The 17,642-nt window shown below is 41.0% G+C and overlaps 1 protein-coding gene across 2 annotated transcripts in view; it reads right to left on the bottom strand.

Annotated features, from left to right (window-relative positions):
- Positions 1–473: 473 nt before the first annotated feature.
- rbm33a (RNA binding motif protein 33a) overlaps positions 474–17,642 on the bottom strand; it is a 64,352-nt gene continuing 47,183 nt past the window's right edge. For both annotated transcript variants that reach the window (XM_061965812.1, XM_061965811.1), the window contains exons 16-19: positions 13,282–13,446; positions 9,083–9,262; positions 1,889–1,977; positions 474–1,786 (exon numbers count right to left, since the gene is read on the bottom strand). In XM_061965812.1, coding sequence (XP_061821796.1) covers positions 1,738–1,786; positions 1,889–1,977; positions 9,083–9,262; positions 13,282–13,446 — 483 coding nt within the window. In that variant the 3' untranslated portion in view covers positions 474–1,737. The remainder of the gene's footprint in view (positions 1,787–1,888; positions 1,978–9,082; positions 9,263–13,281; positions 13,447–17,642) is intronic.

Genomic DNA, 17,642 nt, shown 5'->3' with positions numbered 1-17,642 from the left:
GTTCACACAGGAAGTGTCAACGTGACGATATAATCCATATCTGCACTCCAAACACATAAATAAATAAATAAAGTCTATCCTATCCTGTCTGAGGGGCTTTTGCTTGTTTGATGTGGTTCAAACCTTCAAAGTGGGTCATCATTCTCAGCAGTCCCGTTTAAATACTGTTTCCTAAGGAGGTCATAAGGAGGCAGTCACGCACTAATAATAGCGTGAAATAAAGAGAAACAGTCCACTTTGCTTCCTGTGTAAACATACAAAAGTCTGATTTACTTATTCTCATTGGCAGCAGCTCATTTTGTTTGTCACTCATACGGAGACAGAAAAAACTGTTTCACTGACTGCAATTCAGTGGCACTCTCCTTATAAGAGCTATTCCATAGGAATCACTATTGTTTGCAAAGACGCAATGCATAATATGTAAAAAGACAATGTATAAAATGGACATCACACACAGTGACACGTCTTTGGGCTACAGTTCAACAGGCTTCACATACCCGCGGGTTCACGGCTATATTGGCCATATTTTTTATTTTCCCTCAAGAGGTTTTGTCTCGTCAACACAAATATGTTTTTTGTCCGCCACTTTGACACACGCTAACAGTGAAATTAATTTATGCCTGGACCTTCTGCTTGTATAATAAAAATGTCACCGCCTGAGTTAGCTCCTAACCAACGCTTGTGGGGTAAATAGTGACTATGTACAACATTTCTACACAGATAATGGTTGCCCCCTCACCTTCTACGCAAAGAAAACTGAGGTTGACTGCTATTAGAATGAGACATTCAGTGCTTAATTATAAACATGTGAGTGTGACATATTACAAAAAACGGAATTTGGGTTTGGAAGTTTCGCCAGAGCAAATTAAAAAGTGCATCAAGTTGACTTTTGTGCACACTTGAAGAGCCTTCAGGCATCCTGATGGAGGTTGTTTTTTACCCACAAAATCCATAAAGGTAGAGAGGAAACTGCTCAGACCTTGGACTAAATAAAGAGAGGAGCGATCCAATGTATATATACAGGAGACAAGCACCCCTTTTACCATTAGTATATATCCATACTAATATCATAAAAACAAACAAAGACTAACCCTCAGTCCAAAACCAAAAATGCAGAGCTGCCTAATAAAACAACTATATCCAACTATTCCTTCTCAGACAAATAAAACATACAAAAGGTTTGAAAACTGTACTCAAAGACAGTGTAAGTCCTTAGCGGTAGTTAGGAACTATTCTTACTCCCTAAATCAACTAACAGAACCAAGACAAAAGCAGAAAGTGCCACATGCGAGACACGTCCCCTTAATCCCAGTGTCTCCAGTTGTCCACTTGGGAGCGCTATTGACCACAGAACATTCCATAGGGATCCGTGATTAAATGCTGCCCTCTACAGAGAAAACCGGCTAACTACATCTGCACGCTGTTTCACTCCCTTGCTTTTGTAAAGTATGTTGACGTGGAGGGGAGCAACCATTATCCCAGGAGAAGACATACTTAGCGTCCAAGTGTAACGTACACAAACTAGACTTCAAGTGTTGATTCTCTACTTTGCACATCGGTGGGTGTTGTTGAGCATGCTGCGAGTCTCATTGTTGTTACAAGGTGAATGACGCCGCCTCCGAGCACAAAAGATGGCTGACTGACCCCAAATCAGTGGCGGCAGAGAAGCCTACAGCGAGGCTGGAGGTGCCAAGGAGAGGGCTGCGAAAATCGGACCTCTTCTCATTAGCGTGCTCCTCATCCGTCAATCAGCTTCACGTCAATGTGGGACAAATCAATCATGTGCCTGTGTGGTGATGGTAACAATGGTGTTGCCAATGAAACAACCACAACCTGGTTAGATGGGTGGGCTGCGGAGTTCAATTATTTAAGAAGGAAAGTGGATTACCTGTGGAAGCTCATTTGGAAGCTCGCTGCATGCTGAGGATTTGAAAAGGTGGCAATTGCTTTCCTTTGCTGAGGCATCATTGTGAACCTCTGCAACACAATACAAATACTGTAAGTCCAGGTAGTGAGGGTGGGGGATATGACCTTAAATCTATATCACGATATATACTGCAGCCTCCCGTGATAACTACCGTATTTTCCGCACTATAAGGCGCACCTAAACACCTCCAATTTTCTCAAAAGCTGACAGTGCGCCTTATAATCTGGTGCGCCTTATATATGGACCAATATTGAGCCACAACAGGTCTCGTAACCCCAGCCTCTACTCTAGCGTCTATTCTATGCGCCTTATAATGCGGTGCGCCTTATATATGAACAAAGTTTTAAAATAGGCCATTCATTGAAGGTGCGCCATATAATCCGGTGCGCCTTATAGTGCGGAAAATACGGTAGTGTTGTCCTGATACCAACATTTTGGTACCTACTTTTTGGTACTTTTCTAAATAAAGGGGGCCACAAAAATGGCTTTATTTTAACAAAAAATCATACAGTACATTAAACACATGTTCCTTATTGCAAGTTTGTCCCTAAATAAAATAGCGAACACACAAGATAAGTTGTCTTTTAGTAGTAAGTAAGCAAACAAAGACTCCTAATTTAGCTGTTGACATATGCAGTAACATATTGTGTCAATTTCCTTTCTATTATTTTGTCAACATTATTTAGGACAAGTGGTAGAAAATGGATTATTAATGAACTTGTTCATTTACTGTTAATATCTGCTTATTTTCTCTTTTAACATGTTCTATCTACACTTCTGTTAAAATGTAATAATCACTTATTCTTCTGTTATTCGGATGCTTTAAATTAGTTTTGGATGATATCACAAATTTAAGTATCAATCCGATACCAAGTAGCTACCGTATTTTTCGGACTATAAGTCGCAGTTTTTTTCATAGTTTGGCCGGGCTCCAGTGCGATTTATATGTTTTTTTCCTTCTTTATTATGCATTTTCGGCAGGTGCGACTTATACTCCGGTGCGACTTATACTCCGAAAAATACGGTACATACCATGAATTGATTAACGTGGACCCCGACTTAAACAAGTTGAAAAACTTATTCGGGTGTTACCATTTAGTGGTCAATTGTACGGAATATGTACTGTACTGTGCAATCTACTAATAAAAGTTTCAATCAATACAGGATCATACATTGGTCATATTCAAAGTCCTCATGTGTCCAGGAACATATTTCCTGAGTTTATTGACATAACATAAATAAAAAAAAAAAACGAAAATAAATTTTGTGATGCTAAAAAATATCCATGTAATCATAGTAGTATCGACTAGATACACTCCTGTACTTGGTATCATTACAGTGGATGTCAGGTGTAGATCCACCCATGGCGTTTGTTTACATTCTGACGCCGGTGAGCTACGGTGTGTAGTGAAGCATGTTTAGCTATTCCTCGTCCTGCAGGGATGATACTTGTAAGAAACTTACTTTAAGATTAGTGATTTAGAAGTAGCTACAACACTGCAGACTGTGGATGGACTTTAGCCGCTAGCGAGCTAGCCATGTCTTAAAGCACCTCTTCCTGAGATTGTGGCTTGTGTAGCCCTTTAAGACACTCGTGATTTAGGGCTATATGAGTAAACTTTGATTGATTGATTGATTGACTGGGGGCGTTTCAGTGTTATAGCTTCACCTTCAATGTTAGTTTTTAAGCCAAAATGCATCTGTTCTCCCTTTTCTGTCTACACACTGTGTCTGCTTGTAAGTACTCCGTGATTGTGCCCTGCGGAACATGATCGTCTGCTTGTAATGACACGATGTGACGACGACGGGGGGAGTGGGAGGATGGCGAACCGGTACTTTTTAGAGGCGGTATAGTGCTGAATATGATTCATTAGTATCGCGGTACTATAAAAATACCGGTATACCGTACAACCCGAGTAATAACTATACATATTCGGGATGAAACGGATTCAAATCTCACGGTACGATATTACCACGGTATTAAGGCCACAGTACGATATTATTGCGGTATATTTACAAAACAATAAAGTGGCAGGGATGTTTGGGATACTTACTGTAATTGAACACAAACATAATACTAAAATGTTCTAGTCATGTTTTTACTACAAACAAGTATTTCTAAGGGATAATAAGTGTGCAGGAACATCTGTTTCAAGCAAATATTAAAAAATAATAACTTTGATGTCTTTAAAGTGACAATGTAAACAATGTACAGTTTAGTGTCTTTCAACTGTTTACTTTATGGGAAGCAATATTCTCTACAGTGGTCATTTTATATATCCGTCTGGAAAATGTTGTTTCTCAGAGAAGTAAACTAACAATATAATTTTTAATACTGCAAATATCTCACAAATTGATGTTTGATTTCAAATATATTTTCTTTGTGACGGTTTGAGGTGACATCTTGTCCTTGGAATAGGCTCCAGCCCCCCGCGACATCGACAGACAAGCAGTTGAAAAATAGATGGATGCATTGAGGATGTATCGAGTAGCTTTTTAGTTTATTCGGATTTCCCCGCGTTGAACTTTTTTTTAGGGGGTGATTACCCGCCGTGACCAACTGGCTTTGTGTCGCCTTGAAACGCTCGAAACGAAAGTGCTGCGCTTAGTTTTGTCAGAATGCAGACTTTTGTACTTCCGCCAAATAGGTTATGTTTTGGCCTGGGCTTGTTTGTCTGTTTGTTAGCAACAAAACTCTGCCAGTTATGGACAGAATGTCCAAAAAAAACCAATTCCTTTTATCTACGACGAGTACGAATACACTTCCTGCTTACGGCGTTCAGCTCCCCCACTTTGCCGTCCCGTGCTGCGCAGAGGATCCTGGGAGATTTAGTTTATTTCTAAAACGCCAGAAGAAAACTATACTTACTAAGTTTTCGTTTAATACCGTCATACATCACAGTATTATTGAGAAGATTTTGAAACCGAAATACCGAGGTATTTATCACAATGTATTATTTTGTATCTAAATGACAATAAAACCATTTCAAAACGGGTTACAAACGCTCTTAATTTATCTGCTGACATACGGGGTAACACTAGGGATAGGTACCGTTCACATTTGAACCGATACAGTACCAAATCCTGATGCCTGGGAATCGATACCAATACTCAAGTACCAATTTTTGGTACTTTTGTGTGTGTTAATACATATTAATTGTTTATGATGATAAAATCTCATTTTTGAACGCAACATTTAAAAATGAACTGATTATGATAACTGCTGTCCAGTTGTTATTTCTTGTCTGATTATCACATTTCTGAGTCTCATTAAAGTATGACATTAGGTTGCAATTACAATTGCAAGTCCGAGACGTTAGATGGCAGTAGTGTCTAGTTAATGGTGTGTTTGCTCGTCGATTCAGTCTTTGCTGTCTTTTGTTGCGCCTTAAAGTAATGTACCAATTACGCACCAGCTGTTTGATTGTAACGTCGCATCTTGGTTGCAGTTGTCTTTAAAATATTTGAAAGATGTTGAAATCGTAATGCAAAAATGTTAATGCCTATCAGTAGCATGTCAATAGCAAAGCCAATGTATATTAGCATCAAGCTAGCACATTTCTGGAAAAGTGCACTGCAAAAAGTCCGTTTTCAAAAATAAGGAGAAAAAAATACAAAAATTAGGGGTATTTTATTTGAACTAAGCAAAATTATCTGCCAATAGAACAAGAAAATTCGGCTTGTCAAGACTTTCCAAAAACAAGTAAAATTAGCTAACCTCAATGAACCCAAAAATACCTTAAAATAAGTATACTCTCACTAATAACAAGTGCACTTGGTAGAGAAAAAAAGAGACCTTTTTGCTCAATATGTTGAAAAATATTCTTAAATTAAGTAAATGCTAGTGCCATTATCTTGACATAGTGATATGCGCTCGGCATCATGATTTTTTTTTCATGCTTGAAGAAATTATTACTTTAAAAAAGTGGTTTTATACTTGTGTCAATGACAGCTTTGCATCAGTTGATATTCTAGACTGTTTAAAAAAGAAGTACTGATGAAGTACGAGGAGGAAAGAGAGTGATGCCCTCAGCACAGAGCGATGAGAGAGAGGTGTATGGTCAGAGAGTGTTTGGGCCTGTGTGTGTGTGTGTATGTGTGTTTTGTCTCGTCTTGTCTTGTCTCATAGGAACAGTGGTACTATTGTATTGTTAGTATACAGGATCTCTTGTTTTTGTTTGTATGGTATTGTTCTTGTATTATATTGTTTATGTTAAATGTGGAATGAGTGAGAGGGGTTGGGATATTATAAGCATTTGCTTCATCCAACCCCTTTTCAAGCCTTGCATAAATGTCTCTGCCAAAATGTAAAAAAAAAAAATGTGTGTTGTTGTACTGTGCAGGTTTGAAATAAATAATTCAATCAATCAATCAATCAATCAATCAATCAATCAATCTAGTTTCAAGCATGTTTTACTCAATATAGGTCATAAAATCTCAGCAACAAGCTGTAATATCTTTAATTAGGACCAAAAACCTTAAAACAAGTAAAACACTCACAAAACAAGTAAAACACACACAAAATCTGCTTAGTGAGAAGAATTATCTTATCAGACAGAAAATAAGCAAATATCATCCTTATTTGAGATATTTAATCTTACTTAGATTTCAGTTTTTGCAGTGTGGAGCCTTACTTTACTTTCGTTTGAGCGTTTTTTGAGTAAATGTCTTTGTTGTTATTGAAAATTGCAACATTACTTACAGGTAGTTCGGTCCGCTCTCAGTGCTGCTAGAGTGATCGCCGGATGAGTTCGGCAACCGGGCGTGATGTGCCGCGTAACCCAGCTAACGTAACATGGCACCATTGGATTGTACGTAAATCAGTATGACCGGCAAAATTTGGTTAATGCCAAAACGCTACCGGATTCGGCACCCATCCCTCGATTGCATATTGCGTCTTTTCCTGTTGTATTATTTTGTCAAAACTACTATTATTCCACTTGCTATACTGTAAAAATATCTGGTTGCTATATCTTAGAACATGTTTCATCAGGTTTCTCATTGTATCCCATTGGGTTGAGTTTTTTCTTGCCCTGATGTGGGATCTGAGCTGTGCAGCCCTTTGAGACACTTGTGATTAAGGGCTATATAAATACACTTTGATTGATTGATTGATTGATGTTTCTATCTACACTTCAGTTAAAATGTATTAAGAACGTATTCCTTCTGTTGTTTGGATACCTTACATTAGTTTTGGGCGATACCACACATTTTGGAATCAATCCAATACCAAGTACGGTAGTTACAGCGGCAGTATTGGTCATACCATTGTTGATACGTCAAATTTTCAAGATCATTGAATGATTTAACATATGATCAGAGTTATAATCAGACAAAAACACAGGACAGAACAATATCAATTACATTTTTAAATGATGCCCTATCGGTTGATTTAAATCTGTTGGTGCTTGCCCTTAAAGCTCTCCTGTGTCCATAGACTTATTTCCTGAGTTTATAAACAATAACAAAAACGACAAAAAATCGGTGGTAAAATTATTGACATTTAAAGGGGAACATTTTCACAATTTCAGAATGGTTAAAACCATTAAAAATCAGTTCCCAGTGGATTATATTTTTTGAAGTTTTTTTCAAAATGTTACCCATCACGCAATATCCCTAAAAAAAGCTTCAAAGTGCCTGATTTTAACCATCGTTATAAACACCCGTCCATTTTCCTGTGATGTCACATAGTGAAGCCAACACAAACAAACATGGCGGAAAGAACAGCAAGGTATAGCGACATTAGCTCGGATTCAGACTCGGATTTCAGCGGCTTAGGCGATTCAACAGATTACGCATGTATTGAAACGGATGGTTGTAGTGTGGAAGAAGGTAGCGAAAATGAAATTGAAGAAGAAACTGAAGCTATTGAGCCATATCGGTTTGAACCGTATGCAAGCGAAACCGACACGACAGCCAGCGACACGGGAGAAAGCGAGGACGAATTCGGCGATCGCCTTCTAACCAACGATTGGTATGTGTTTGTTTTGCATTATAGGAAACTAACAACTATGAACTAGGTTTACAGCATATGAAATACATTTGGCAACAACATGCACTTTGAGAGTGCAGACAGCCCAATTTTCATCAATTAATATATCCTGGAGACGCACTCTTTTCCTGAAAGCTGATCTGTCCAGTTTTGGAGTTGATGTCAGCAGGCCAGGGAAGCTAGGGTTGATAGGGGGTTTAGCTCGCTCGTCTGCGGGAACAAACTGCCGCCATTGCTTGCCGTGCTACCGAGGTCCTTTGTCCCTGAATTGCTCACACACTATGGCAGATTCAATGGGGGTCTGGCGGCAGATATCTTTGACTTTATCGTTGGAAATGGATCTGCTTTGAGTGTCGCAGGATATCCACACATTCTTGCCATCTCTGTCGTAGCATAGCTTTCGTCGGTAAAGTGTGCAGAACAAACGTCCAATTTCTTGCCACTTCGCATCTTTGGGCCACTGGTGCAACTTAAATCCGTCCCTGTTCGTGTTGTTACACCCTCCGACAACACACCGACGAAGCATGATGTCTCCAAGGTACGGAAAACAGTCGAAAAAAACAAAAAATAACAGAGCTGATTTGACTCAGTGTTTGAGAAAATGGCGGATTGCTTCCCGATGTGACGCCACGTTGTGACGTCATCGCTCCGAGAGCGAATATTAGAAAGGCGTTTAATTCGCCAAAATTCACCCTTTTAGAGTTCGGAAATCGGTTAAAAAAATATATGGTCTTTTTTCTGCAACATCAAGGTATATATTGACGCTTACATAGGTCTGGTGATAATGTTCCCCTTTAAGAGTTCTTTCTTGTGGTTAGCATATGGTATAACATGTGATAATAATACTTGTACGAAACAGTTTATTTACTGCCATGAAGGCGAGGATTGCTGACTTGGAAGTGGATTTTGCAAAGTGGGGAAAACATTAGCAAGAATACACAAGCATCGTCATGATATGAAGATTGTATTACAAGCTGAATCGTCTGCCAAATTGATATCATTGATGGATTGCGCAACCCTACCAGGTAGTAAATAGCCCGCTCTTTTTACTTAGGCCGGTGAAGGGAAAACGATGAAGTTGTTGGTTAGTCACAGCAATAGGGGGCACTGTGAGATCATAATACAGCACTACCGTTGCTAGGGTGGGCTCCAGAGGTACTTACCTCTATGGGGCCAATGGATCTCAATAGGCTCTGCAGTTGCATATCAGTCGTGGATGAAGAGAGGCCCTCGATGGTGACAGTGCGCCGTTGATTTTCGTTGACCCTCTGGGCTTGCTGTGCGGCCACCAGACCACCGCGACCCATGTGGGAGCCGCCTCTGCCTCGGCCAGACACCATGACCTGGACCAAACGGCAGACGTGAAAAGGAAATAACTTTAGCGGAAATACTCCATATCGCCATGTTGACGGTTTTAATTGCACTCTAAAAGCGGGGAGATAAGCTATAGTGTTCTCTAAGAGACATGGCTGCCTTTTCCATGATTGACTTATCATATTTCGACAGAGACCATCAATGTCACAACATGTGCTTTGGCACGTCTTCATAGGGTAGAGTGAGAGGTGTATTCCATCAGCTGCGGCGGAAGATGACGGGGTTGAGGGGGGGTTAGCATTGTGTTTGTGTGTAGTAAGGCGGGAGAACAGAACGTGAGCGGAACCATGCACAGTGTTATGGTGGCTGCCTCAGCCTGTCAGCATCAGTGTGTGACAGCAGCCTGCTGGTGACAGGCGTGCAGAGAGGCCAGGGGACCTGGTGTAGCCCCCCGTGTAAAACTGCTTTCAGCACGTCAATGCTCATGCACCTGGCAAACGCCTTGTCTTCTTATGACTCCACTGTTAAACTCGATGCAAACAATGTTTTAGAGGTTAATTGTGATTAATCAATTACACTAATCTAGTTCTTAATCTCTAATATTACTGTCACTGTATGGGAGTTTCCTCGCCCTCTTCTTGTGCTTGACTTGTTGGGGGTGAAAAACAATGGTCAGTCACACCCTGAAGTGGACATTGATTGGTTATTATTAGAGATGTCCGATAATGGCTTTTTTGCCAATATCCGATATTGTCCAACTCTTAATTACCGATTTCGATATCAACTGATACCGATATATACAGTCGTGGAATTAACACATTATTATGCCTAATTTTGTTGTGATGCCCCGCTGGATGCATTAAACAATGTAACAAGGTTTTCCAAAAATAAATCAACTCAAGTTATGGAAAAAAAATGCCAACATGGCACTGCAATATTTATTATTGAAGTCACAAAGTGCATTATTTTTTTTAACATGCCATGCGGGGGTGTACACTGTAGCGTCCCGGAAGAGTTAGTGCTGCAAGGGGTTCTGGGTATTTGTTCTGTTGTGTTTATGTTGTGTTACTGTGCGGCTGTTCTCCCGAAATGTGTTTGTCATTCTTGTTTGGTGTGGGTTCACAGTGGGGCGCATATTTGTAATAGTGTTAAAGTTGTGTATACGGCCACCCTCAGTGTGACCTGTATGGCTGTTGACCAAGTAAGCGTTTGCATTCACTTGTGTGTGTGAAAAGCCGTAGATATTATGTGATTGGGCCGGCACGCAAAGGCAGTGCCTTTAAGGTTTATTGGCACTCTGTACTTCTCTCTACGTCCGTGTACCACTCCGTATAGCGGCGTTTTAAAAAGTCATACATTTTACTTTTTGAAACCGATACCGATAATTTCCGATATTACATTTTGAAGCATTTATCGGCCGATAATATCGGCAGTCCGATATTATCGGACATCTCTAGTTATTATTATGTCATTAAGCTGATAGGCTCCCAATGTAGTTGGGCAGGCAACGAGAGAGTCGATTAGTCTCTGGTTCTTGTCACTTCTCCGCTGCTTTTAGCCAGTTATTGGTCCAATGAATGTAAAAAGTTTGACACCATTGATAAAGGTAGAGAGTTTGCTTGCAGCTCAATCACAACTGCAGCGGAGATGTTAGCAATTTAGCAAGCCATAGCATTAACTCTTGGTCAAACTGAGGTAGGAGAGAAAATGAGTCTATGAAACACTGTCAGCCCTAGCATGCAAGTACTTGGCCTCCCTGAAGAGGCAATAATAGGCATGAGGTCAGCATAAATACTAAAGTCATCAGTAATGATGGCAACATCAAGTCCTCTAAGCATTGGGGGGGAAAAGTTATTGTTTTGGTTTTATTTATATATTGATAAGGCTAGCTAAAATAATCGAACTGATCAATTATGGATCGATATCTTTCATTTTTAGTGTTATCGATTCACAAGGCATATCATCCATTCAGCCTCCAAATAACATTGCCTTGCTGGCTGCGCTAACAAAACAAGACTTCCAGAAGAATAGCTCACATCCATCCATCCATTTTCGAAAAAAAACAAAGTACATTTGTATTTTGTCTTAGATTAGAGACATTTTCAATATTCCAGTGTAGGTTGAATCGAATCATGATTAATCGACTTAGAGACTTATTAATTTAAATCAAATCAATTTAGGAAATTGGCCATGACACTCAGCCCAATGACATTATTATTATTACATGTTGAGAGGTATGTTTTATTTACTCTATATTATCTGAAGCAACATTCAAGTTCAACGTTCAAAACCTGCTGTTGTATTGCTCAAATACATTGTTCTACTGTTTTATTATGTTTATTTTTTAGGAACCTATTTATTAAATGGCTGCATCTGTTCAAGTCTGTTAAATACAATAAATTACTTTATAAAGCCACTGTTTTGGTTACATATCAGTCTTTTAATCTGCCACAATCATATGATGAATTTAAAGAAAAATACCTCAATTTGAGGGCATTTCTCAGCATTTTTTAGGGCAGACCTGGGCAAATTGAGCTTTTCAATATGGCCCACCAGACATTCCCAAATCATTTTGTTTAGATCTTTAAGATGGAAACTGTAGCTGCCATTATGATGTGCAATGATGTTTTCAAATGACCTTTAAGTCTTGAACTATACCAAGTATTTCAATGGTTGGAATCTGCACTTTTGAACGATTTACTAGTTACTATGGTAATCTACGTCACAGCAGCTCAGACGAGGCACCAAGCAGTGTGGGTGGGGAGCATTTTCACAGAGTGTTTGCAGAGCGGCCAGCCTGAAATGCGGGTGTCAGTGACAGATGCGGAAGGAGATTTTTACAGCAAAGTTTTAAAGCTTGGTGATATATCAGATTCAGAATCAGCACCTCCAAATCTGAGTCCATGGTTCTCGCCCGGAAAAGGATGGAGTGCCATCTCCGGGTTGGGGAGGAGATCTTGCCTCAAGTGGAGGAATTCAAGTACCTCAGAGTCTTGTTCACGAGTGAGGGAAGAGTGGATCGTGAGGTCGACAGGCGGATCGGTGCGGCGTCTTCAGTAATGCGGACGCTGTATCGATCCGTTGTGGTGAAGAAGGAGCTGAGCCGGAAGGCAAAGCTCTCGATTTACCGGTCGATCTACGTTCCCATCCTCACCTATGGTCATGAGCTTTGGGTCATGACCGAAAGGACAAGATCACGGGTACAAGCGGCCGAAATGAGTTTCCTCCGCCGGGTGGCGGGGCTCTCCCTTAGAGATAGGATGAGAAGCTCTGTCGTCCGGGAGGAGCTCAAAGTAAAGCCGCTGCTCCTCAACATCGGGAGGAGCCAGATGAGGTGGTTCGGGCAACTGGTCAGGATGCCACCCGAACGCCTCCCTTGGGAGGTGTTTAGGGCACGTCCGACCGGTAGGAGGCCACAGGGAAGACTCAGAACACGTTGGGAAGACTATCTCTCCCGGCTGGCCTGGGAACGCCTTGGGATCCCCCGGGAGGAGCTGGACGAAGTGGCTGGGGAGAGGGAAGTCTGGGCTTCCCTGCTTAGGCTGCTGCCCCAGCGACCCGACCTCGGATAAGCGGAAGAAGATGGATGGATGTATCAGATTGTAAGTGGGAATATGTTTTACCCTTCGCGTTTATATTTTGCTGGGTTTGTTCCATTTTTGTTGCGTTTCGCTTCATTGTAAAATATGTCGATGGAGAGGGGGTGTGATGTTCATATGTTGTCAATATTCAGTGTTTTATATTTATATTATATAGGTAATATTGTAAATCCCACATTCTTTATTTTCATGTACATTTTGGGTGTCTCATTCAGTAAAAAAAACCTTAAAATTCCATTCCGTTTTTTAAGGAGGTCTGTCATAACGTTTTTAACATTCAATCAGACATTATTGTGAGGTTTTGTATTAGTGTTCCTAAAAATCAGATATACCGGCCCCCTCCGAGTCAAAATAATTACCCAGGCCTGTTTTAGGGTGAGATTACAAAAGTGATTAATTCATTCTCCATTTCTTTATTCACTTGACAGCACAAAGTAGTTTATCTATACCCTGTTCTGTTGCAGGTGGCCGATGCCCCCTCGTCCGGCTCCTTGCTGTTGCTGTCCTGCCATGGTTACATTCCTTTGGACGCCTTGCTTCACAGGGTTTTCCAACCAGACACCTTGCTGCTGATGCTGCATTGGGATATTTATGGCCTCCGCTCCCTTTCCCGCCTGCAAGGCAAATAAACCATGATATGTTCCAATTAGCACACCATAGCAAATTCATTGTAAAAAATAAAATAAAATCACAGTGCATCGTCGTATCATATTGTTTTCTGCACCCCACGTTTGTTTCCGTCAGGCGCCGTGGACAAGCGTAAGACCCGAGAAAAGAGTCTCTGCTGAATAACGATCGAGTCAACGAGGTGATGGTCTCATTATCAAATAAAGTCACAGCTCAAACTCGGTCGGGAGGAATTGAAGGTCGTCTCCTCCCCGACTCAGTGGAGACATGTGACAGATCAATACAGGGGAATAAAAGAAGCGATATCTGCGACCTGTCCCCGCTTGAGAGTAAATGGATTAATCCCCCCTATAGAAATCACAGCGCCGATTGCGCCCGTCAAATACTAAGCTGTATTACACTGGAACGACAGCAGCTGGATGTGTACCCCATCCCCCCCTGCTACCCCGGCTCATCCTCCTCCTCCCAGGCCTTTGTGTCTTGCGATGCTTTGTGTTATTCTTGATGAAAATATAGTTTGCCTCTTATCACTTTGCCTAAGCCATTTAAATCCAAATCCACATAAGTGCCAACTTTCTTACACAGGTATTATGCCACTCCCCTCCCCGCCTCCCTTTCTTCCGGGAGAGATTAATTACAAGGGTCTTGGATTGGCATCCCTTTGTCGCCTCACACCTGAGGGACGGCTCGATGGGGAAAAGCGACAGAGGGATGACAGAGCGGAGATAACATTGTCAAGCTCTCGTTGATGACAGCGGAACAATGAGAAAGGGAGAGAATCTTTTTTTTTTTCCCCCACCGCCGTCCCGACCATCTCTCCTCCTTTTCACATCCCAATCCACCAGTCCGTTTCCCCCCTCCAAGATGCAGCACATCAGATAGCCGGGTGCAGGTTTCCATTAATGCACTGACACCCAGTTATCTTCATCTGCAGCTTGATCCTCCGGGACGGGAGTCGGAAAGTGGCTTATTTCAAACAGTCGCATCTCACCATCTCGTGTCTCATCAGACGGAATGTTTAACATGCTTGCCTTTTGTGATTATTCAATAAAGATTGCTGGGTAATTAAGGGTGCAGCAGTGACTTATCATGTCAGTGTAACGTAGCACTGTAGTGCTAATTCGGGGCTTTTACGGGGGTTATACTGTCACTGTTTGGAAGCTGCCCTTATAAGAAGACGGTCAACCTTTAAGAGTAGTGAGGACGTGTGCCCCCAACATGAGAGATAAATGTCATACTACTCTCTTGAATGCCGTGGTGTTTTGAGTGTTCGTTAAGACACGAGGTCTTAAATATCAGTCGGCCAACCTTACAAAAAGAACAGATCAATTTGGCCTGAATGACATCCCCTTATCATTCCCATAGGTTAGATACCTTTAGATATAGAGACAGGGCATTTTAGCAAATCACATCAAATAGAAAAGCTTTGTCAAGGGTAGATGAAACAAAAATTTAGCTGTTTGGCCACAATACCCAGCAATATGTTTAGAGGAGAAAAGGTGAGGCCTTTAATCCCAGGAGCACCATAACTACCGTCAAGCATGGCGGTGGTAGTATTATGCTCTGAGCCTGTTTTGTTGCCAATGGAACTGGTGCTTTAAATGGGACAATGAAAAATGAGAATTACCTCCAAATTCTTCAGGACAAGCTAAAATCATCAGCCCGGAGGTTGGGTCTTGGGCGCAATTGGGTGTTCCAACAGGACAATGACACCAAACACACGTCAAAAGTGGTAAAGGAATGGCTAAATCAGGCTAGAATTAAGGTTTTAGAATGGCCTTCCCAAAGTCCTGACTTAAATGTGTAGACAATGCTGAAGAAACAAGTCCATGTCAGAAAACCAACACATTTAGCTGAACTGCACCAATTTTGTCAAGAGGAGTGGTCAAAAATTCCACCAGAAGCTTGACAGAAGCTTGTGGATGGCTACCAAAAGCGCCTTATTGCAGTGAAACTTGCCAAGGGACATGGCCGTATAAACAACTTTAACACTGTTACAAATATGCGCCACACTGTGAACCCACACCAAACAACGACAAACACATTTCGGGAGAACATCCGCACCGTAAAACAACAGAACAAATACCCAGAACCCCTTGCAGCACTAACTCTTCCAGAACGCCACAATATACACCCCCCGCTACCCCCTAGCCCCCCAACCCCGCCCACCTCATCTTCCTCATGCTCTCTCAGGGAGAGCATGTCCCAAATTCCAAGCTGCTGTTTTGAGGCATGTAAAAAAAAAAAATGCACTTTTTGACTTCAATAATAAATATGGCAGTGCCATGTTGGCATTTTTTTCCATAACTTGAGTTGATTTATTTTGGAAAACCTTGTTACATTATTTAATGCATCCAGCAGGCCATTACAACAAAATTAGGCATAATAATGCGTTAATTCCACGACTGTATATATCGGTATTGGTTGATATCTTTTGATCGATTGTCCATCCCATCCATTTTCTACCGCTTGTCCCTTTTGGGGTCGCGGGGGGTGCTGGAGCCCATCTCAGCTGCATTCGGGCGGAAGGCGGAGTACACCCTGGACAAGTCAGATAGGTCAACACAGATAGACAGACAACATTCACACTCATTTTCACACAGTAGGGCCAGCTTTGTGTTGCCAATCAACCTATCCCCAGGTGCATGTCTTTGGAGGTGGGAGGAAGCCGGACTACCCGGAGGGAACCCACGCAGTCACGGGGAGAACATGCAAACTCCACACAGAAAGATCCCGAGCCCGGGATTGAACTCAGGACCTTCGTATTGTGAGGCACATGCACTAACCCCTGTTTCACCGTGCTGCCCTTACATTGATTGTGTGAATGATTAACCAATTTTGTGGGTAATTTTTCCATTGAAAATGAATGGTCCGTTTTTCAAACTTGCACAATTTTCACATTTCTCAACTGATTTGAACCGTTTTACCATCCACACACTCCATTCACCTTGGACAATCAAACTAACACTTTCCAAATTCCAAAAAATTCCAGGATTTTTCAGAATTCACGGTTTTCCAAAGCCCTATTTTCACTTCTTCTTGGAAAGGTTTCACAGCCCACATTTTTCAACCGTTTTTGACAATTCCACCTTAAAAAACATTCTTCTTATTTGGGACAACAAAACTACCATATTTATTTTGGTAAAGATTTCCGGTTTTCCCGAAATTCCAAAATACCCATTGAAATTCAAACTGTTAGTACAGTATTTCGAAGTTTTTCAACCGTTTTGAAATTCCAGGAATTTTCAGAATTCACGGTTTTCCAAAGCCCTATTTTCACTTCTTGTTGGAAAGTTTTCCCAATCCACATTTTTCAACCGTTTTTGACCATTCCACCTTAAAAAACATTCTTCTTAATTGGGACAACAAAACTACCATATTTTTTTTCGTAAAGATTTCCGGTTTTCCCGAAATTCCAAAATACCCATTTAAATTCAAACTGTTAGTACTTTGACGTTTTTCAACCGTTTTGAAAAATCCCAACACCAACCCATCTCGGAAAATTGTTGTATTACCTATATTTTCAAAAATTCCCGGTTTTCACGAAATTCCCATTCAAATGAATGGACGTATTTATAGTTATACACTGCCCAAAATTATCAAAATGTTGCGCAATTTTTTACTCAGTATCGACCTTTCAACCATCAACCCACAGTTCTCTACACATAGGTCACAACGCAAAACATATTTTCCCTTTCCCAAAATTCCTGGTTTTCTGGTCATTTTCTCCCCGTTGACAATAAATTGGGAATATACAATCGATGACATATTCCACATTTCTCATCTAATTTGAACCAGTCCAACATCCACACACTCCACTCACACTGGACATTCAAGCCAGCATGTTTCACGGTTCCGAAAATTCCTTGAATTACCCGGAATTACCAGAAATGTTCTCCCATTGAAAATAAATGGGTAATATACAAACCTCTCCATATCCCACATTTCTCAACCGATTAGAACCGTTCCAACATCCACACACTCCACTCACCCTGGACATTCAAGCATTTCAGTTACGCTCACGCGTAGCAGCGTTTTGGCGGCTCGAGCACATAGGGCATTCACAAATTCTAGTTTCAGATAATTTTTCCATAGAAATGATTCCATTTGTTATTACCATATCACCACCAAATAAACTCAATACAACATGTTTATAAAAATAAGAATATTGGAAAAAAAACAA

The sequence above is a fragment of the Nerophis lumbriciformis genome, linkage group LG07 (assembly GCF_033978685.3).
Source record: "Nerophis lumbriciformis linkage group LG07, RoL_Nlum_v2.1, whole genome shotgun sequence".
Lineage (NCBI taxonomy): Eukaryota > Metazoa > Chordata > Actinopteri > Syngnathiformes > Syngnathidae > Nerophis > Nerophis lumbriciformis.
This window is presented reverse-complemented; position numbering and strand designations above follow the sequence as displayed.